Below are 24,142 nucleotides of genomic sequence, written 5' to 3' on the forward strand. Positions count from 1 at the left end.
ATATTATGTAATCTATGAATCTTTTTCTATGACTGGAAGAACAAGACACTTTCTCTTTTTCTGGGGTAACAGATGCCACAAAGACTGGAGAAGAAGAAATATTTCACTTTTTTTCCCTGAAGAAATCTTTGCAGGATCCCTCTCCCCTCCCCCAAAGCTTTAGTGTAACAGAAAAAGGCCTCTCACTTTTTTTTTTCTACATGCAAGAGGAAGAGAGGGAAATGAAGTGCAGAAAAAAATGACATTTTGCAAAAGTTCCCCACTTATGTACCACGTGACTCCCCCTCCTCAAGGAACAAAAAATAGTCCCAGCTATTAAAACTACCCAAATATCCTTCCGCCGCAAACCAGGGATCCTTCCACTTCCCTAGAGAAGCCCGGGTCGTGCCGGTGTCCGGTTCCACGACTGCGGTCCGGTGTCTACTATCGGCCTCGTATGATAAGGACGACGGGAAACGCGCCGGTGGATGATGTGGCGCGGCGGACTATATGGTGTGCAGGCGGCGGAGTGATCCGAGTGAGGGGCCGCGGAGGGATACGCGCCGTCGCTCGTTCGCTGACTCTCGCTGGGAAGCCATGATGGGAGCTTGAGCGTGCAGCGGTGGTGGCGGAGACATGAGACGCGGCAGGCGGGCTCCTGCACCGACCACACCGGTCCATCCTGCACCGGCTGCGTAACGATCTGGAGATTCAGCACAGGAAGTCACCGAGTACTAGGAATACGGAGCAGCGCCCCAGAGACCCCGCGTACCCCTCTGGATCACGACACCGAGCCCAGCTAGGGTGGAGAGGAGACCCGGGAAGGACTTGTGTAGCCCGGACGAGCAGGATACACCGGGGCCTCATACTTGGAAGGGGCTCGGAGGAAGTAGGCCGCATCCCCCCCACTTGTCGTGCTGTCCCTCCGGCCATACTCTGGCCTCCCCCGGCAGCCCCCGGAGCAGCAGCAGCAGCAGTAGGAGGAGGAGAAGGGGGCGGAGAGGGGACCTGAACGGCCGGGGAGAGGAGGCAGATCACGGAGCCGGGGCTGCTGCTGCCCCCCACCAGCAGCACCTCTCAGCCCCCCTCTCCTCCTTCTTCCCCACCCCCCGGCTCCCCGACATGACTGCCATCATCAAGGAGTTCGTCAGCAGGAACAAAAGGCGATACCAGGAGGATGGATTCGACTTGGACTTGACCTGTATCCATTGATGTCTAATGCTCAGTACTACTACCACCCCCATCATCTGCACATAGATGGGGCCAGGGGGGCACCTGCAGGCTGGAGGGCCGGGCGTCCTGCAGATGCTTTCTGGATACCATTAGATTGGAGGGCTTGCAGGTTTGTGGGGAGAGTCCCCCCTTTGCAGGGTTGGAGGCCTTTGTTACTGTGCAGGGTTATGTTATATCTATAGGATTTGTGGACAGAGCACCCCCTCTTTGCAGGGGTTGGAGGTCTTTGTTACTGTGCAAGGTTATGCTATACCCATAAGGTTTGTGGGCAGAGTGCCCCTCTTTGCAGGGGACTGTTATACCCATAAGCTTTGTGGGAAGAGTGCTCCCTCTGCAAGGTTGGAGGCCTTTGTTACTATGCTGTGCAGGGTTGTGTTATACCCATAAGGTTTGTGGGCAGAGTGCCCCTATTTGCAGGGGGCTACATTACATCCTTAAGGTGTGTAGGGAAATGTCACCCTTTGCAGTGGTGGAGGCCTTTTTTTCTGTTCCATGCAGGGTTGTTATATCCATAAGGTTTGTGGGGAGAGTGCCACCCTTTGCAGGTTTGAAGGCCTTTTATTCTATCCTGTGCAGGGTTATATCTGTAAAGTTTGTGGGTGCAGTGTCCCCCCCCCCCCCCTCCCATATGTAGGATTGCTGTGTATGGGACTATGTTATATCCATAATGTTTGCAGGGTTGCGGTCTCTGTTACCATGAAGGGCTAAGTTATGTATCCATGAGATTTGTGGGTACAGTGCTCCCCATGTAGGGTTTCTATGTATGGGCCTACATTATATCCATGATATGTGGGTACAGTGCTCCCCATGTAGGGTTTCTATGTATGGGCCTACATTATATCCATGATATGTGGGTACAGTGCTCCCCATGTAGGGTTGCTGTGTATTGGACTGTTATTTCTATAAGGTTTGTAGGTACAGTGTCCCTCCATGTAGGGTTGCTATGTATGGGCCTACATTATATCCATGATATGTGGGTACAGTGCTCCCCATGTAGGGTTTCTATGTATGGGCCTATGTTATATCCATGATTTGTGGGTACAGTGCTCCCCATGTAGGGTTGGTATGTATGGGCCTATGCTATATCCATGATTTGTGGGTACAGTGCTCCCCATGTAGGGTTGGTATGTATGGGCCTATGCTATATCCATGATTTGTGGGTACAGTGCTCCCCATGTAGGGTTGGTATGTATGGGCCTATGCTATATCCATGATTTGTGGGTACAGTGCTCCCCATGTAGGGTTGTATGTATGGGACTGTTATTTCTATAAGGTTTGTGGGTACAGTGCAGGGTTGAGGTCTCTGTTACCATACAGCACTATGTTATATATAGCCATAAGATTTGTGGGTCCCCTCGGCCCTGACATTTCCCTGCACTTCCTTTCAGTCATCCTGTTGTAGGTCCTGACAGTCGGCCATTCCTAAGCCTCACATGGCTGATAGCAGAGGACAATAGATTGCCCATCTCTTTATCTAATAAGGCTTGCAGGCCAGTAACTATTAGGGCCACACAACTAGTTTGCCTAAAACCCACAAGTCCATTCTCTGTAATGAAAGTGAATTTGCGTGCCTTCCGTTGTATCGTAGATGCGGCAACTTGCGACTACATTTGCTGCCATTACTTGAGATGAAGTTACGGTGTTCTGTGTCTTGGCATGACGCCTTGTTCTTATGGTATGGTGGACTTTGATTTCTTACATCCTTTTTTTTGCAGTGTGAAGATTTAGTTGCGTGGGTTTCAGCTATTGTAATGTAATGTGATTTTCCAGCAGGCCGGTGACCACTCTTTTAGTGTTTTGGCCCCTGTATTCTGGATTATTTTTACATTGAGATGATCTGGTGCCAGATGTTTTATTCTTATTAGGTTTATGGAGATTTTTTTTTTATTTTTTTTTTTTTTTGCTGTCCTGAGATGGTGGATTAATGTGCACTGTTCTAATGGGACGGAAAAGAAGGATCTGGTGTCCCCTTTTTTGTGGCCTTGTTGCTGCTGTGCATTTGATTTCCATATTGGCCTTGCTTAGTTCTCAGTTGTAATGTAGAGGGAAGTTTTAGTGTCCAGGTGGTCCCCTGTACGGTTATATAGAGAGGAGCTTGCAGATAGAAGCTTTCCAAAAAGTTTTGTAGCATGACAAGTGTGTGACGTGTGCCTGGCTCCTGGGGTAGCCCTGTAAGCATGGCGGTCATTGCACCCAGGTCTTTGTCCATTGTTTGGCCGCACATAGTCTTACTTACTGTGTTGTGGTTTATGTAGCATTGTCTAGATTTGGTATTGCTTTTTGTATAGCTTCCTTACTGCCCCCTTACTCTAAGTTTAGGGTCTCCATCCTTATCATGTTCAGTCCTCTTTAAGTTGGAGAATTTGGTTGTTTCTTCTGATTTTCCCCCTACATGTCCAAGGGCTTATTCACATGTCAGTGACTCACATACATGTGCTGTCTGCATTACACCCACACCACATATGGAGCTTTTTGATTTTATGGTCCTCTTATGTCAGTGGTTCAACCTTCTTCCACATCAGTATGAAACAGATCAACTTGTGTTAGAATAAAAGTTATACTTTCTATTGAGTCTGACCTGTTTTTACGAACCCATAGTTCAGTAGTGCAGATCACTGGTTTTATCGACATACACACGGCCTGGACTTGTCAGGTTTGTAAATGTAAGTATTACATGCAGTGGGTACATGTGGAAGGTGCATGTATGTGACATGAATCGTGAATACAATGTGGAGGAGACAGGTCAGTCTTTCCTTTTGGTCACACTTCTGGTGCAAATAACTGGTTTTGGCTGTATTATGGCAGGGATCTAGCTTTTCTATGTGGGGTTGTCTTGGCTCTTTGTCACAAGGTGAACATACATAATAATTCTTCAGAGATTTTGCTATGGAATGGCTTTTCCCATATAATGCATTTATGTCAACCAAGATTTTTTCTTTCTTCTTGCCTATGAAGTTTTTGTTCTTTACCTACAATCATTGCAGTAAGTGCAGAATAATTCTTAGTCTTATCAGATTGTCACTATAGACGTAAAGCTTTATCGCCGATCTGTAAAAGGAGGATTTGGGTTATGTTGTCCACAGTACTATATGGAGGGGGTTAGGATTGTCCTTACTATGAAGCTTCGGGTAAGGGTTATGACATGGCAGACCATTACCAGCAGTCTGGGCAGCTGTGTATCATCTTGTGGCCCTCGCAGTACAGAGGTAAGGGCTTCCAGTGGAATAATATCATAAAATAAGCTGCTGCATTTCTGTGTCTGAGGCGACTGGTGCTCATGATTCATTCGCAGAGCTGACATTCCCTCCACAGTTTCCCCCTCCGTCTGGGTATTCAGTCGCTTCTTGCAGATCATTTAGGGACTGAGAATCCTCCATTGTTGCCAGGGCCTGATCTCAGTCACAGATCAGATTAAAATGAAAATTGAGGTTGCACGTACAAGGATTGCATCAGACTCCTTGCAGTCATTTCTTGCTCCCTTGGTAGAGGATAGCTCGCTGCTGTGGCTCCAATCCAGAAACTGTTTCTATGTTTCAGCTATCAGTTCTGCATAAACTATGTAGGATATATCGCCACCGCCACATGATCTCCGTCTTCCTTCATCCGTGCACAAGCCGGGTGCAGATCTCTGGGGGTGACGTCATAGCACTTCTTCCAGTCTTCTCTCGGTTTTGTGCAATGCAATTCTTCTAGTTACAGGCTACTTCCTAGTGGTGTGTAGTCTGACCAATATATGAGGTTACTATAGGAAATCTGGGTGGTAGGATTGGGGGTCGTCTTATGCGTGATGGAAATTTTGTTCTTATTTGTATCCATTGCTTTCTTTTGACAACAATGCTATGTAAAATTCCGGTCTTTGCTCTTGCTTGTGATAGATAGATAGATACTGCGTGTGTGTGTGTGTGTGTGTATATATATATATATATATATATATATATATATATATATATATATATATATATATATATATATATATAAAATCAGCCTGGCCTGCAGGATAATTTGCCATAATTTTGGTGATAAGTCATGTATTCCTACTGTAGTATTCGGTTGGTTTTCAGCTGACGGATTCCGTCCTGCTGCATACGCCTCTGAGCTATAGGAATTGTTACAGAAGTGAAACTCTTGATGTATGCACACCCTAAACTGTGACATTAAAGGGGTTTAGCCATGAACAGTATTAGTGATAACTGTATGATCGCCGTGGCTCTGACTGCTGGGACCACCTTAGATCATGAGAATGGCGATCCTCAGGTTCCCTGTGCACACGTAACAGTGGTGTCCAGCGCTGTCCACATCTGGGTATATTGTTGGATCCTCATGCGTAAAACAAACCTGTTCTCGTGGTCTGTGGGGGTGTTTCTTACACTGCTTTTGCTGAAAGGGGGCAAGGAGCTGGCATAGATCTGAAGGTTTGTGACTTATGCCAAGTAACATCCTCTGGCAGAGCAGGGAATATCAAGAGTGGGGTATGAAATGGTTATTGTTTTAAAAAATGCATCTGCTTTTCTATCCGTTTTTCTATCCCAGCCTTATGCTGTGCTTTGTCACCTGCACAGTTCAGCTGTGTTGGACATCATGAGTTCTGTGGCAAATGGCCAGTGCATCTAAAGGTGGGCGTAAGGTTTATATAGGAGTAGGATGATGGCGTATGATCGCCTGGTGGATATTCCCTTAGCAGTCATACACATCATAGGCTACGTTCACATTGCACCGTAGTGTCCGTTGGAGGATTTGTAATAGGAAAAAGCTTATTCTCATTCTTCTGGTGCAACCTCTATGCATCGGACAGGGCTGGACAACCCCTTTAAGTCCTCACAGGTCAGACTCTAGGAGCCAAGTGGTCAGTGTATCTAGGAGTTTCTTGCTTGGTGGTGGTAATTTTTTTTTAATTTTATTGATGTCCATCAGCGAAACCAGACTTGCCTCCTGTATTGGTGTGACAAGTGTATGGTACTGAGGCAGTGACCAGTAAGGAACTTCTTTCTGAAGGCTAGGCCCGGCAGTAATGCTGCGGCAGCCCATCCCCTATCCAGTAGGTGATTCTTCAGGCTTACCTGCAATATCATGCAGTCTTTGGCCACAACAGATGTGTGGGATTTTTGCCACAAGTCGCTACTGCTGCATGGTGACTTTAGGAAAGGTTTTCCTACTTCTCCTTTGTCATTTGCATGAAGAATTTTGCAAGAATTGTGTGTGTGAATGTGGCTTTCTTAGCTCCTGTATTGCAGAAATATCAGGGAGCGCATCCTGCGATGTACAGCAGAGGGAGCATTTACTATGCCTTGGTAAGGGAGAACACAGTTGTCGCCTCCTCATGGATGCCCCAGGTACCGCCGCAGACTGTGGTGCAGCTCTAAGACTACTGTGCGTTGTCCGAATGCTCTGGAGCCGTCTCCTGTTTAAGCTGTGTATATGATCTTTGGGATCCCTTAAACTTGTCACTGACGTTTGACATTCTGTCATTTCAGCATGTTGGGAGATTATCCTTTATATTTCCTCTTTGCAGTAGATGGGGGGGAGGTGACCCCTTCACCTTAGAATGTACCTCTGGAGCTGCTTGGGTTGGTACACAGCACATTACTGGATCTCTTGCTTCCTCCCTTTTTCGGGCGCACTCTTAACTCCGTAGTGATGTCATTCCCTGGAAAGAATAGTCTGCAGGTATCTATTTTTTTCACTCCCTTTGCAAAATGAGAAATGACAGCAGCCTAAGTCATTGACTAAAGGACTACCTGCTATACAAGCAAATGTGAAATATGGCCAACATTCAGTTTCTTGTTGTGGATGTGTATAACAGTGGTTACAGTAGGGAGCCGCGAGCCATGAAGATCTCTGGCATCTTTATGTAATAACTGTGTGTGGTTGGTATTTTGGTGATAAGATTTAAAGGGATTATCTGCTTTTTAGTATTGCTGACATTTCCTTAGGTTAGGTCATCAGTATTAGATCTGCAGGTGTCCTACATCCAGGACCACTGCAGATAAGCTGTAGCAAGACTGCGCCTCCCAGTATTGTTCACATTCCGGGAGCTGCGCCTCACATAGCAGTAAGGGAAGGTCTTCAGTACTCAAAACTGTATAATATATTTCTGAATTTCTCATTATTGATATGCCAGAAGATAAGATCTTGTAGGTTCTCTGTAACACATATCATGGAAGTTTGTGGTATGTTGGCGGCTGTTAACTGGAGAATCCCTTTATGATGAGGGTCCATTCACATTAGCACTTAAATCCTTGTTCCTGTAGTCTAGAAGAATGGATTAAGGGATTCCAAGGGTCCCCATGGACTCTAATGGGGTTTGTTTAGTGTCCCTTCACCCCCTCTTCTATTGCTATATGGAAAAGCCACTACATAACTTGTTGTCTATGCTGTCAGATGGACTCTGAGCCTCCACCACTTGGCCCTGGCCCTATCTGGATCTCCTGTTCTCTATGTCTTGGTTCCCCTCGGCACACATTGATTTGGCTTGGTGGGTATTTCCAGTGTTGAGAGGAACCAAGACGTAGAGACCAATGGATACCCTGGGCATCAGTGGAACGGTAAAGGCAAGGATCAGTCAGTATTGCTGCTTTTTAATTCTTTAACCCATTGTAAGTATTTTCTGGAAAAAGAAAAAAAGAAACTCCTAGCAATATCCTAGTTTGCGTGTTAGGGCTCGTTCACACGGGGGAAGAGGGGGCGGAATTTGGAGCTGAATCCACATCATAATCCGCCCCCTCACAATAGAGATCTATGTAGATTGCTAGATTACTTTTTTCCAACATGCCGCTCACTGAAAAAAGAAGCGAGCTGCCCTTTCCTCAGGTGGATTCCACATCTGATTCAGCCCTGGCGTCCGCCTCTCGGCAGCACCCTCCGAACCAGGCCCATTCGTTTGGGCCTACTCCGGAGTGGGAAGCCACGACAGTCGTGGCAGGTGCATTTTGGCCCTGTTCTGACGCGGCTTCCTGTGTCACAACCCGGACCAAAATATGCCATCCCGTGCCCTGTGTGAACTAGCCCTTAGGTAAAACATTGCTATATAATATCATTACTGCAGATGTAACAGCGTTTAGTGTCTTTATTGTTGTGCATGCTGCTTGTGTACATGGAGTGCTGCCGAGGGTGGCAAGATATTAGGTTTCTGGTTAGTACGTGAAGGACTGACCCTTCTTGGTATAGAAAGCTTTTAGCACCTGCTCATCTTTTCCTGCAGTAATGGAAGTGTTACATGATGATGGTTTCTGGAATGTCTGTGATATTAAGAAAGTTGTGCAAGACGTTATAAAAGGAAAGAAAAATGAATTACCGTATTACTTGTGCAATAAATGGCCCGTCCACGACAGGGACTCTGTTCTGTAATCTCGCTGGTCCTGTGCTGAGGGCGTGACTTGTATCAGTATGTGACAAATAACCACCAATCATGTAATTGTCATGTACATGATGTCACCATTGCTGGATCAGCAGGAACCCTGGAAGTGTTGCAGCTGGAGCAGCAGGGGGTTTTCATTATATTCCATTTAATGCTTTTAAAGGCGTGTCCGCGGAGTATTCACTTACCTACATGCCCTGGCAGAATGCTTTTGATAGACCCGGGGGTTCTGTCTATGTCGTGACCGCTGGGTCATATGATGTGAGGTCGCAGTCATTTCACCCCCTCTTTTGTCGATCTCACAGGTAATGGCCGACTAGAGTGAGATCACCAAACATTGCCTCCGACCCTGGGGTTATGATGGAGCCAGAACCTCCAGGGTATGTATGTAAGTGAATAAATCCTCCCTGGACAACCCCTTTAAGCAAACAGTGGGGGGCCCAGCCGCTGATCTCTATACAAGGTTAGCTATAGCCCATAATTTCCTGCACCCACCTCATTCTTTATATGTCAGTGCGCTGTCTTTTTGTACGTCTTGCATTTTTCTTTTTTCAGAATGTACTTCTCGGCAGCCAAGATGACTTTCCATTTCAAGAATCCATTAGGCGTCATTCATACAACCTGATCTTCTCACCCTGAGAGGGCGAGGGCAGTGCGAGGGCATCATGTCTGGTATAGCAGTGATCAGGACAGATCAGTAGTCCTAGTGCCTGAAAGATATCCACTAGATTTATGGCTTCCTCGCTCAGGAATGCCCTGATTCATACTTTGGCAAGGAATGGGATAAAATGCTCTAACCTTAAAACGAGAAGCATGACGTGCGGACAGAACATGGCAGGAATATCGCCTTCTCTCTTTAAAATCTGCCTTGTCCGCAAATAGAGCCTTTGACAGCAGTGTGAACAAAGCCGTGTTACATATAGCCAGTTTGATTTTATTTTTCTTGTCTGAGATTGCAGTGTACATGTACTACGTATGGTTTGTCTAGACTAGGACGTGGGTCCCGCTGGTCACGCACTGAGTTCAGGTTTCCCAAGCGGCCCCCCGAACGGAAACCTATCTGCCTAAAAAAGCAGGTGCTTAAGGAAACCTACAGACTCCAGAGACTATATTGGGGTCTTAGTGGTGTCCGCTAGGTTTTCACGTGAAAAATGCAAATAAAAAAGTGCTGCTTGTAGGACTCTTCTTCTCTCCACATATTTCATGCGGATAGTCAAACGGAATGGCCCGAACGCAAATGTGAACTGGGCCTTACCCTGTGAATAGGGGAAAAGACTTGTTTGTGTTGATAACACAAGATTTTGTATTGCAATAGTCAAGTATACTAGTTGCTGCCTATAAAGCCTGTGACACAGAATGTGTGTTACCTGTGTACTACGTATATAGTTATGTTGTTGGTCATACTGATGGCAAATGATGTCTAGGATTTCTTTGCCCATTCCTGCCAATATTTTGCCACGTACCTTGATGCCATGTGAACACCTAGCTCGCCATTTAATAGATTTGCCGTAAATGTCACGTACCAGCCTCTCTTTATAGGGCATTATACGCTTGTTCTGATGGAAGATATCACAGGAGAAGCTTAGGGTAAGCAGCCATGTTTCACCGGGAAGTTCTAGGAAGAATGGGAAATGTCATTTACCATGGGGCACATTCAGTGTGTGTTCTGCTGACAGGTGCATTTTCCAGTCTGACCGTAGCTGGCGTGAACAGACCTCCATACATTATGGCCTATAATGCTGCCACATCCAACCGATAATACTGAAATGATGCTGTGAGTACAGGATAGTGGACCTACAGTAGGGATGGGACTCTCAGCATTGTATATCACTATACTGCAGCAATTTCACTTCAGCGGAGCCACTGTATTTCTGTAAAATGCAGACACATCAACTGAACCACCATAAGGGTGGCGCTCTAATGTACGTGGCACCATTGGGCACTGTCTGGTATTTGTTTCAGTTTTAACACATTGCTTTACTAGTCGTGCCATTCCCTCACGTGAGCAATTGTGGAGAAAATATCTTTTGTCCGACTATTGGATGAAAACTTGTAACGTTTTACGGTGTAAATACTCAGTTTTCATCAACTTTATCGACCGATCTTGGGAGATTTTGTGGCGTTTTTGTGGCCTAGGAAAAATCTTTGACAGAACTTGGACAAGAGCTTGTAAAGAAAGGCGTGAGCAGCGAATTTCTAGGCACGCTGGCTGCCTGGTACCTGAGATTTCACCAGGTAATATAATCATTAAAATGGCTCCAAAGGTCGAGCTTCTATTTTTAATGTTTGCTTTGCAGAAGCAGTGTATTGCTAAGTTATGTGCGATAATCCTGAATATCAGCGCTCTGTTTATGGACAGCGGGAAGGTTACCTAAACAGTGAAGATTGTAATCTCTGCTCCATCCTCTGTCCTGGCTGCATTATTTGTACGTACGTATCAGGCCCTATAAAGCTCGTATACATAAATGATAAGCCGGGGTGCTACTAGAGACCGAGTATACAGGCCAAGGGGGTTTCTGAGGCTCCGTTCTGTTCTGATGAATATAGAACGGGTCAGGATCACCATAGAGGAGTCGCTCAGATAGGAAATGATAGTTACACGGGCACTTATTTAAGTATATTGTTACCTTCACCTGCACTATTGAGTTCTAATAAAGGTTTACAGATCTGTAACCTCTTAGGCTGAGGCCCCTTCCTGGGTTATGAACAAATTTCCAGGGTGTTGCCATGTTCCTTGCCATAAGGGTACGTTCCTCTGCAGTCTTTACAGGATAGCATCAAAATATATAGGGCACATCACCAATTGGTGACGCCTAGTTGTCAGTTTCCACATGCATTTTCGTTGCACCATATAACGCAAAGATGTAAGAGAAGATTCTCCAGCATTGTCGGTTCTGGATGATGACATACTTTCTTAAGCAGCCGTGTTGGAGGAAGTGACAGGTCCTCTGACACGTCTACACCTAACCTTGATTTGGTTAGTAGACAGATTTTTAGTGTATCCATTCACTGACTGGCTTCACGGCACCTTTGCATGTAGTGCATTTGGTTTTGGGGGCGCTGTTGCTTTGTACATGACTGATAACTTAAGCCTAATGCACACGACCGGGTGTGCAGTCCATGGCTCTCCCAAGGGGGTGTCCGATGTTCACAGATTGGAAGCCACCATAGAGGGGAGTGATGTCACTCCGACTGAATTGTGCTGTAAAATTGGCCCCAGTTCGGTCCTGTGCACGGAGCCTTAGTGCTTGCCTATTCGGATGCTCTTACTGAATGTCAAGTCATGCGTTTAGAGCTGTCGCCTGCTTCTGTAGGAAAGGAACAAATAATCTGTGGCTTACATGTCGTATAACAAGTGGCACTTGTTATGTGGTAGGAATGACATGGCATTGCCTTTGTGACCTTTGGTTAGCCGGGGACAGCTGTGGGCACTTGCGGCTGTGAGTATGTAATCTGATAGGTTTCGACCTTGCACCACATCTGCTGTCTGTCTTAAAGCCATGGGTCATTGATGCGCGCCGGCTAAGGGATCGGCTAAGGGATCGTGTACATCTGCAAAAACCCTTTCCTTACACTTTATAGAGCCATGCACATCCTGGTACTGACACTGCCTTCAATCTGGGTAAGGAAACTAGCCCACGTTTATTGTTTTCTTGTGGTTTTTGCAGATTTGTGGAGCGATAGGCAATGTTGTAAGCCATACAGGACGTAACATGCTAGATTGGAGGTCTTGGGGTATATTTACACAGGGAGGATTAGCTGCAGAGATATCTGGGACTGCCCCATTGATCTAACCACTTCATTCCTGTGCATACGTTTGTGAATGAATCCTTTCATGCGACAAATCCATCTGTGTGTGTGAATGGACTCTGAGATCTTCACGCAATATAAGGCTGTGTACACATTTGTATACCTGGTAAGCTTCTGATAAGGCTTATGTTTTATGGTGGAAAAGGGATTTGAATCCGACTTCTGCCTCCCATTATCATTGGCTTACCTCTATGGCGCCATCATATTCTGCAGCGTGTTATACAGTCATCACTGACCCAAGTAGGCGTCTTACATGGAGGGTTTTGCAGCTGATTCGGCAGGGGGTTTGTTTTTTCAGAATCTTGTTTCGATCACTTATTCAGGGCAGAATTTGGCACCACATTCCATTGTGTGAACATACTGCGGCATGTTAGCCAGCGGGTGATTGAGGCCACTGTATGGCATTATGTACAGGCATCCATTATACACATGGCAGGTGCTGCTTTCTGCCTTCCAGCCTCTATTCCATTCCTAAATTCCCTGTGAGAACACAGCCTTAGCCTCCACTGGACCGTGTATGGATGCAGATGCCACAGAGTTAAACTTGTATGTCCACAGATGGACTGAAAAGTGCCCAACGGTGGCATCTGACACTATAGGCTATGATTATATTATGTAAAGAGATAATGACTCCTGGGGCCCTGGCTGATCAGCTGTTTGAAGATGTTGCAGCATTTGAGTGAGCACGGTTGCTTCTTTAGTACTTGCCAAGCACAGTGCCCTACAGCAGCTGTCCTTAGTATCTCAGCTTAGCACCATTGACCTAAATGAGGTTGAACTACCATTGGGCCATGCGACCGATGAACATGACGTCATCACATGGCTGATCTACCAATGGATCTTCTATTGATGACCTAATCTGTAAAGTCCCAGAAAGCCTCTTTATTGGATACATAAATACCGCAGACTCCCTCACAACTAAAGAAAATGTTGGGAGTCTTTCCAGAGGTCACAAATCGCAGTGTGAACATGGTCTAATAGGAAGCTTTCATAGCCAACGTGTCTTTGGCCACCTAATCCAGGGCCCGTCGTAAATAGTTGGTCCATTTCTGAGGTAGCGTACTGTCAAATTCTTAATCTGTTTTCCTCGAACATGTTTGATCCACAAGTGCTCTCCACTATTCATGTCGGGAGAGTGAAACAGGCATTCTTCGAAGAACATCTCTAGGAGAGATTGAAGCCAAAAAGGATTATTTCCTGCCCCAGGAATTGAAGTTTAGAATATAACAGTGCTGTTTTCAAGTACAGTCACTTCAGAAATGAACTTGGCAGACACCATGAATGTATCCCCTATGCTGAAAATACCAAAGGCGTTTTCCTTGGACTGGTTGTGGCAGTCGGAGCACAAAGTGCTCACTGTTGAAAGAGGAGATACTGCCGAGAGTCTGCACCAGAGCTGAGAACAGACATGGCTTTATTCCCTTGTACTGGGATTTTAACTCCTTTCTCTGCAGACCTGAAAGAGTTCACTACTGGTTCAGTGCCCAGATGCCCTTTTTGGCTTTTGATATTTTCTCTGTAGTTTCCAAAGTGTAAAAATGCCCCACGTTGTCTTTCTGCTCAAATTTGTGTTGTCGATCGGGTTCACGGAGATGGAATCGTGCTTGAAACTGGCGCCGGTTTGGACACATGCGATATGTGTAAATGTGGGTATTTTTGGCTGGATCCAGTGTCTTCGGTCTACTCTGAATACGCTTTGTGCATTCTCCGTTACGTCCCTGAACTTTGAGATCGGCATTGCTTTATTGAAGGCTCTGCCGCCTCATGTCGTCCAGGCACAGGCGCTTTGTTTCTGTTGCCATTAGATACTAAATCGCTTTGTGGATACAATTTGCTGCAATTGTTTCGGGCTGATCCGTTTGATAGAAAAGGGCTGGTGAACATACAGCTTCAATAAGCTATTAATAAGTGCCACGAATGCGTGTGGAGGTTAACATTTGCTGTATCTAATAATGTGGGTGCACTGGCAAAATGTGGAGCGTGTTGTCTAGGATTACTCACCCAGGGGTAGAGGACAATCCTTATTCAGGTGGATGCTTAAAGAGGTTGTACCAACTTTAGAAAATAGCAGCATAGTGGCTCAGTGGTTAGCACTGTAGCCTTGCAGCGCTGGAGTCCTGGGTTTAAATCCTGCCAAGGACAACATCTGTAAGGAGTTTGTTCTCCCTGTGTTTGCATGGATTTCCTCCCACACTCCAAATACATACTGATAGGGGGGAACTTTAGGACTTATCGCCCATTGATAGCGTAGGAGGTAACTTCATGATTGGTGGAGAATCGGGAGTCCAGTTCTCCTATCCTGATCAGTCCAAGCATGGGCCTTGCCGCTCTATCTCTTATCTATGGGAGTGCCAGAGATGGCCAAGCACTGTACATCCCCTTTAAGGTACTATACACTTTCTACAGGTAATTCTACTGCCATCCACCTCACCTACATACTTGCATGCTTGCTCAAAGGTGCTTGTGTTTGCAATAGTGAAAGAATAGTATGCCAATGTCAGAGACCTCTCCTAGGAGGACAAAAGGTTTGGCATGATGAAATTCCACATACCCAATCCTTCCTTTCCTTGAGATTATCCGGCCCCCACATACTTGAGATGGTTAGCAGCCCAGTTTTACCCTGTTGTTGAAGGTCCCCAATATTGGTATTTTGTCGAAAAATGGTCAACAGATTTAAAGGGGATGACCAGGGAGTTTTGCTTTTTCCCTGTTCTGTTTTTTTTTTTTTTTTTTTTTTTTTATGTTGGACTTTACAGTTAATGGTTGGTTCTGACCACAGGTCACAAGATTAAATCTGGCCCCTCCATCCTCTCCTGTTGTCACTGATGGTTGCCTGTACTATTGGGGGGCTAGCTGGCTATAGCCTGTGGCACAGGAAACTACCTATGAAAATGGAAGGGGAGGTTCCAATCAACTTCCTGAACCCCCGATCCCAGCCCCCCCTCCCCCCTTCAGAGCAGGCAGCTACATCTCTTGATGAATGAGCAGATAATCCCAAGGGCCATAGAAACAGAGTGTAAACAATGAAGTGAATAAATTAAAATAGCGGCCAAACAAAGCAGTTTTGATAAAGCAATGCATTTAGGAAAAGTCTTAAATCCACATAAACTAGCAGTATAGATAGGATCCTAGTGATGGGACAACCTCTTTAACCAATTGTAAGCCTGTTTAAAAGACTTTTATCCTCCCCGTACAACCCCTGTAATGGTGATATCTTCCCCCAAATTATTTTGATCAGTTTTCCCCACCTCCTAAAGTTCTGGATCACTCGCTCGGCCTTCAGCTTCCCTAGGCAAACAGATCTTGTTCGCTCACACAGAGGAGTCTGTCTTGTAGTTGTAGATATGATCTTGGAAAAGCAGGAAAAGTTGGAGGAAGGAAGATTTAAGAACAAGGCAATAATTTAACATTTTTAGAAGAGCCAGCTTCTCCTTGCTGGTAATTGTTGTGGAATGTCTTAGTAGGAACTGCTGCAAATGAGAACGGAAAAGGTTTCCCATAATCGCTCTGTGCTAGGATCTCATTGTCTTCAAAGCCTATACGGTAACATGCGATGTATTTATGATGGCCAGAAATAGTAGGGCCGGTGTAGGTGACGCACAGAGTATGGGCAGTGGCTTTGTTGTGTGTGGCAAACGGCTAGTTCAGCTTCTTTTTTTTTTTCTTTTTTTTTTTTATCTGTTCCCCCCGACTTGAAACAGGAAATTTGCACTGAACACGTGCTTTTTTTAAAGCTTCTTTTTTTCCCACTATTTTCATTATAAAAATCTGTTTCAAGAATAAGGAAGTGTTATTTTTGCCGTGGTTTACTTCATTGGTTATTTTCTTTCCTCCAGCAAACTTTTTTTTTTTTTGGTAGATGTGCTTGGAAAAATCCAAATCTGCTACCGACGACCATAAAAATGAATGGGAGACCTTTTTTGAGTCACACTCTTGCCTCAAAATCCACCTGCAAAAATTTTGTGAATTTACCCTTAAAGAATTACCGTACTTGTATACCCCCCTCCTGTGCTCCTACATTGGAGAGCGACTGTAAATTGCACTGAAAGTGAATCAAACTGCAGTAACCAGGAACGTCCATTACACCAGTGCCCTTAAATCGATGAAAAAATCCTTACAAATGCGACCAAAAAAAATAAAAAAAATTCTCCACAAGTGCATTATGGGGCATCTGTTCTTGAAATATGTAAATGAGTGATGAATAAAATAACCAGTTGCCAGTGCCTTATACAATTATACTATCCAAGCAGACACATCTTATGGCCAAAGAAAAGGGTAACACCCAGTTGTCAATTTATTCATGAATTTCTAGGAGGAATAACTGAGAACAGGACAGCAGAGCTCTGAGAATGTCTCCCAGTATTGGATGTGTCAAGAAGTATGAGGGGTCTACTTTAAAGGGGTTGTCCCATTTCAAGGATCCTATCTATACTGGTAGCTTATGTAAATTGAAGACTTTCTAAATATATTTCTTTAGAAATTCTGCTTTGTTTTCCTGCTATGTGAACTTAGTCTTCCCCTTGTTTACACAGCGTTACCATAACGACAGACCTGTGTGATAGGACAAGTGATGTCACTAACACTGAGTTCGCTTTCTACAAGCTGGGGGGGGGGCGGAGATACAGGAAGTGAGGAGAAGAGATGACAGGCAATCTGCTGAAACCGTGAGATTGAAAAACCCCTTTAATGTCTGCCTTGGTAGCGGTACATACAAATGGTGAACTCGCTGAACTCTTCGCTTTTGTACTTGTATTTATTAGTGTATTGCTGAATATTAGGTGATTGTATTTTACCTCCAACCTGTATATGTTGCTGAGGATATAATGGTACATATGGTCCGTGGCTACGGCTTAGATACTTGGTGGTCTGTGCAGTGATTTCTAGGACAGCCCTGTTGTCTTATCAAGTGTCTTTGTGTGCCCGTTGTCACACTTTACAGTAGAGCTCTATGGGCTCAGATTAGCCCCATTTTCACACAGTAATATTTGGGGTTTTTGTCAGTGTTTCACCTGCTTGCAAGTCAGAACCTAGGAACGACTCCAGAACATGAAAGGGGTGCAAGTGCCTCTATTATTGCATGACCACAATACAGAGTGTGAAAGTCAGGAATAGAACTATTATCACAAGCATCTAGTATGTAAGTCTTCTCCATTTTCCTGTCCTTTTGCTTACAGCTTATTCACTTGACAGGACTGTGTCATGTGAATGAAAATTTAATAGATCTTTTACTTTCATTGGGCTTTGTTTCAAAGCTGTGTTTGAGACCTTTAAAAAAAGAAAAAAATATATACACACACTAGCAGGAGGACCTGGCTTCGCACGGGTATATTACATTTTATGTTTGTGTAGTGGCCCCATAAGAATTGTCCAATTTTGCACTGGTGTATTTTGTATGTTTGTGTGTATGTCCATAAGCATCATGTGATTTTGTATCTCATTTTGGATCAGTGAAAAACCTGTGATCAGTTGTTATGGATACCTGGAGTAAAGCTGTATCTAATCCTTCCCCGTGTAGTACTGTGTTTAGACGCAATTATCTAATCCTTGTTGGTGTGGAACTGTGAGATGTACATATCTAATCTTCCGGCGTGTGGTACTGTGCGCAGATGCGTGTATCTAATCCTCCCCGTGTGGTATTGTTTGAAGAGGCGCGTATCTAATCCTCCGGCAAGTGAAACTGTGTGCAGACGTGCATATCTAATCTTACGGCATGTGGTACTGTGTGCAGACGTATGTCTAATCCTATGGCGTGTGGAACTGTGTGCAGACGTGTGTCTAATCCTATGGCGTGTGGAACTGTAAGCAGACACGCGTATCTAATCCTATGGCATGTGGTACTGTGTGCAGACGTGCTTATCTTATGCTCTGATGTGTGGAACTGTGTGCAGACGCATGTATCCAATCCCTCGGCGTATGGTACTGTTTGCAGACGCGCGTATCTAATACTACGGCGTGTGGTACTGTGTGCAGACGTGCGTTTCTAATCCTCTGGCAGTGGTACTATGTGAAGACATGTGTATCTAATCCTCTGCCATGTTGAACTGTGTGCAGATGTGCGTATTTAATCCTCCCGTGTGGTATTGTGTGAAGAGGTGTGTATCTAATCCTCCCCCGTGTGGTACTGTGTGCAGACAAACGTATCTAATCCTCCCCTGTGTGGTATTGTGTGTAGACACGCATATCTAATCCTACGGCACGTGGTACTGTGTGCAGACGTGTGTGTCTAATCCTATGGCATGTACAACTGTGTGCAGACGCACGTATTTAATCCTCTGGAGTGTGGAACTGTGTGTAGGTGCGCGTATCTAATCCTACGGCATGTGGTACTGTGTGCAGACATGCTTATTAGAGATGAGTGAACACTGTTCGGATCAGCCGATCCGAACAGCACGCTCCCATAGAAATAAATGGAAGCACCTGTGACGCTGACTTTGCCGGCCGGCGTCACAGGTGCTTCCATTCATTTCTATGGGAACGTGCTGTTCGGATTGGCTGATCCGAACAGTGTTCGCTCATCTCTAATGCTTATCTTATGCTCTGGTGTGTGGAACCGTGTGCAGACGCACGTATCCAATCCTTTGGCATGTGGTACTGTGTGCAGAAGTGCGTATTTAATCCCCTGGTGTGTGGGACTGTGTGCAGACGTGTGTATCTAATCCTCTGGCGTGTGATACTGTGTGCTGATCTGTGTATCTAATCCTCTGATGCATGTATCTCAGTTTGGCTATCACTGTTGTATTGTGCATGTGGAGTGACCGTGTGTATTGCAGTTGGAATATTAGTGAAAGACTTGCAGATTTGTATTGGCTAAAGGGGGGGGGGGCACATTATGTTTGGAATGCTGTATCTCAGCAACGGTACGTCTGAGCGATTTGGAGTCTCTTGTTAAACCTTCCCGGATACCTGAAGTATCTCTGTACCAAATTTGGTGAAGATCAGTACAGTCGTTTGGTTTGCAATAGAGAACAGACAGACAGAAATTCATTTTTATAATATAGAGAGATATATAATTTTTTTTTAAGGTCTTAAACACAGCTTTAAAACGCAGTAGGGTGAATAAGCTCTAACCTAAAAAAGTCCAAAGGCAATGCAAATGACAGGGGTGATCCCCACATCTGATGTACGTGATGGTTTCTTGCGCCCTCCCATTGATAGGGTTGTGACCTGGATTCTTATGTGTTAGTAGTGACATGGGAATCATTCAGCGCTATTGATGTTACCTATTGTATAGTAGTTCATTTTTGTCAGAGTCCCAGATCACACAGATTCCTTATGCTTTTGTATGAGACCTTTTCGTTCTTGCATGAAATGTGGCACGGGTCTTATAAATTGTGGCACACTTGGGTCTGGGTCTTGTACCGGGCTGGATGAAATTCAGGTGGTCTGTTGGTAAAAGTCATCAGTGGGATTCCGACTACTGTTTACCCTGCCAGATCCCAGCAAGGATGGTTTTCTGTTGAATGGTGTGGTCCCCCCATGTAGGATACTGCTGAAGAAATTGACTTGCCACTAGGGGGGAAGAGGGGGGGATTCTAGGTATTTTTGTGTATTGATTATCTGAAATCAGACACACCCACGGATGAATTCTGTGGCCTCTTTGTGCTGATAGTGTCACGTTTAAGGTACAGCTGCAGCTCCGTTCTATTCAAGTAAATGGAGCAGACCTGCAATACCAAGCACAGCCTCTACACAGTGGATGGCACTGTTTGCTATTGTGAAGAGGAAGTGGTGCTCTTCCAAATGTTGTGCTCTCGCCAAAAGGCCTATTGGGGGGGCTCCATGATGTCAGACCCCTACTGATCAGATACTGATGACCTATTCTAAGAATAGGACCTGGATTATTCAGTTCCTGAAAATCTCTTTAAATGAAGTGACTATTTGCCTTCTCCTGTTTGTAGCTGTGGGGGAAAATGGGGACACCGGCCCCCTGCTTGGATGAATGACAGGCTTCTGTTACTACTGTAATATCCCTTTATCCTACAGTCTGCTACTACCCGAATCCAGAGCGACTTTCCTTAACTCTTCATTCTCAGATATTTATCCTAACATAATTGCCATGGGTTTTCCGGCAGAAAGACTTGAAGGTGTATACAGAAACAATATAGACGATGTTGTAAGGTAAGTCACAAATCACTTTTCCTTATTATTTCTTATAAGGTCGGTCCTGCTTCCCCTCACCAGTCTGTCTTGGGCCCGGTAGACGTCTTCTCTCTATGTACAGTTTTCAGTCTCTGTATGATTTTTCTCCTGACCATCCAAATGGCTGCAAGTGAACTAGATGTGACCCAGATTGCATTGTCTAAACAGCTTCCTTCATTTTCTAACAGGATGTGTAGCTACACAAAGGCACCAAAATGCCATCCATGGTAAATCGCGTCATCAGACTGGCGGTTCCTGTACGCCTTTGTTCTGCTTAGAATCAAATTGGGTCTGGCTTGAGGCAGGAGGTCACTATTGTAAATCTGTGCTCATGGTATACGGCAGCGCACTGGAAACTCTGCTTCATGAAAGCTTTATAGGTCCTGGAATCTCTTCAGCTTTCTATTTTACCAGTTCTGTCGTAGCAAAAAAACGTTCTTGAAATTGTAATCTGTTGTGGCCTTTAGCTAAAGGAGCAGTAAACTTAGACATGTAGGTGGTATATATAACAATGCAGTATACAGCATCCGGGGACTTGCATAAGCTCATGAAGTACAAGCGCTTGTCAGAAGTTTTAGTGGCTACCTGGAAGGGGGTTCAGATAGTTTAGTATAAGAATAGTGTCCTGGTGTCTGTAGCCCCTCTCAGATCACTAGATCACCAGTGCCTTCCCTGCTGGCTCACAATCTACATCTCAGTATGGGAGGAAATCCATGCAAACACAGGGGAACATACAAACTCCTTGCAAATGAAGTTCCTGGCAGGATTCGAACCCAGCGTTGCAGGCTGCAGTGCTAACCTCTGAGCCACCATGTTTCCCATACCTTACTAATATATACGTAGGGTCCTCGGAGCCTTGATGATCAGATGTACAGAGGGGCACTGGAAACCCGTGCATGTGGCCTCCCCTGCTGCCAGCGACACCACACCTGCTATGTGTGCATGAGCCGTATGTCATGTGAGGCTTATGCCTCGCCGGTTCTAATCATTGGGACTTCTGGGGGTCTATCTATCTATCTATCTATCTATCTATCTATCTATCTATCTATCTATCTATCTATCTATCTATCTATCTATCTATCTATCTATCTATCTATCTATCTATCTATCTATCTATCTATCTATCTATCTATCTATCTATCTATCTATCTATCTATCTATCTATCTATCTATCTATCTATCTATCTATCTATCTATCTATCTATCTATCTATCTATCTATCTATCTATCTATCTATCTATCTATCTATCTATCTATCTATCTATCTATCTATCTATCTATCTATCTATCTATCTATCTATCTATCTATCTATCTATCTATCTATCTATCTATCTATCTATCTATCTATCTATCTATCTATCTATCTATCTATCTATCTATCTATCTATCTATCTATCTATCTATCTATCTATCTATCTATCTATCTATCTATCTATCTATCTATCTATCTATCTATCTATCTATCTATCTATCTATCTATCTATCTATCTATCTATCTATCTATCTATCTATCTATCTATCTATCTATCTATCTATCTATCTATCTATCTATCTATCTATCTATCTATCTATCTATCTATCTATCTATCTATCTATCTATCTATCTATCTATCTATCTATCTATCTATCTATCTATCTATCTATCTATCTATCTATCTATCTATCTATCTATCTATCTATCTATCTATCTATCTATCTATCTATCTATCTATCTATCTATCTATCTATCTATCTATCTATCTATCTATCTATCTATCTATCTATCTATCTATCTATCTATCTATCTATCTATCTATCTATCTATCTATCTATCTATCTATCTATCTATCTATCTATCTATCTATCTATCTATCTATCTATCTATCTATCTATCTATCTATCTATCTATCTATCTATCTATCTATCTATCTATCTATCTATCTATCTATCTATCTATCTATCTATCTATCTATCTATCTATCTATCTATCTATCTATCTATCTATCTATCTATCTATCTATCTATCTATCTATCTATCTATCTATCTATCTATCTATCTATCTATCTATCTATCTATCTATCTATCTATCTATCTATCTATCTATCTATCTATCTATCTATCTATCTATCTATCTATCTATCTATCTATCTATCTATCTATCTATCTATCTATCTATCTATCTATCTATCTATCTATCTATCTATCTATCTATCTATCTATCTATCTATCTATCTATCTATCTATCTATCTATCTATCTATCTATCTATCTATCTATCTATCTATCTATCTATCTATCTATCTATCTATCTATCTATCTATCTATCTATCTATCTATCTATCTATCTATCTATCTATCTATCTATCTATCTATCTATCTATCTATCTATCTATCTATCTATCTATCTATCTATCTATCTATCTATCTATCTATCTATCTATCTATCTATCTATCTATCTATCTATCTATCTATCTATCTATCTATCTATCTATCTATCTATCTATCTATCTATCTATCTATCTATCTATCTATCTATCTATCTATCTATCTATCTATCTATCTATCTATCTATCTATCTATCTATCTATCTATCTATCTATCTATCTATCTATCTATCTATCTATCTATCTATCTATCTATCTATCTATCTATCTATCTATCTATCTATCTATCTATCTATCTATCTATCTATCTATCTATCTATCTATCTATCTATCTATCTATCTATCTATCTATCTATCTATCTATCTATCTATCTATCTATCTATCTATCTATCTATCTATCTATCTATCTATCTATCTATCTATCTATCTATCTATCTATCTATCTATCTATCTATCTATCTATCTATCTATCTATCTATCTATCTATCTATCTATCCTCATCCTGTGCAGGGAATAACCCGTATACCAGTATAGGCACAGCACTGGACGTTAATATATAAGAATGTCCCGCAGAGGCCAGAATTCTGCTTCCCCTGATGATACTCAGTCACATGACAGACCCTGCTGTACTCTATGAATGTGGTCAGAGTAGAGCAGAGTTGGTGATGTCAAACAGCCAGAGCCACTGTAGGGCAGCAGCGCTCACACTGTTCCAGTACTCTGGAAAGGTAAACTTTTTTTTTTTTTTTTTTTGGCGGATTTGTAGAGCTGCACTGCAGATGCTATCCCTGTTCTGGGCCTTTTGTATCAAAAGTGTTGAACATGTGGCTTTGTGTTTGGTGCAAATATATAGCTGTCGGATTCCAGTTTTCATTATGTTAAGCCTTTGTTTGGCTTTTTGTTAGGTCCACCTACTTTTGGTCTGGTCTGGTCTGGGCTTGGAAAGGGCTGACTAGGTAGCTGCATTGAAGTTGCTGTGCGGGTCCTGGCTGTGTCCTCCTTGGCACAGGTGAAGGGGTTACTGCCATTTGTTCTGGCCTTTGTAGGAATGACTTCTGCTTCCATTTGTACCTTCGGAGCCAGTGTTGCCCATAATGCCTCTTACAGGTCAATACATAGAAGTGAATGTCGCACTGATTTTACCACTTTATATTTACTAGGCCTGAATCAGTTTTAGCCTTTAAAATCTACTTTAGAAATTGATATGTATTGCAATGGGTGACAAAATCTTGAAAATGGCATTATTTCTCTTATTATTGAC

General features: G+C 43.5%; 1 protein-coding gene across 1 annotated transcript in view; it reads left to right on the forward strand.

The window, feature by feature from the left end:
- The first annotated feature begins 727 nt into the window (after window positions 1-727).
- The window catches only part of PTEN (phosphatase and tensin homolog), a 41,198-nt gene continuing 17,783 nt past the window's right edge, over window positions 728-24,142 (forward strand). The window contains exons 1-2 of the mRNA XM_075257566.1: window positions 728-1,180; window positions 20,410-20,494. Coding sequence (XP_075113667.1) covers window positions 1,102-1,180; window positions 20,410-20,494 — 164 coding nt within the window. The 5' untranslated portion in view covers window positions 728-1,101. The remainder of the gene's footprint in view (window positions 1,181-20,409; window positions 20,495-24,142) is intronic.

The sequence above is a fragment of the Leptodactylus fuscus genome, chromosome 10 (assembly GCF_031893055.1).
Source record: "Leptodactylus fuscus isolate aLepFus1 chromosome 10, aLepFus1.hap2, whole genome shotgun sequence".
Taxonomy (NCBI): domain Eukaryota; kingdom Metazoa; phylum Chordata; class Amphibia; order Anura; family Leptodactylidae; genus Leptodactylus; species Leptodactylus fuscus.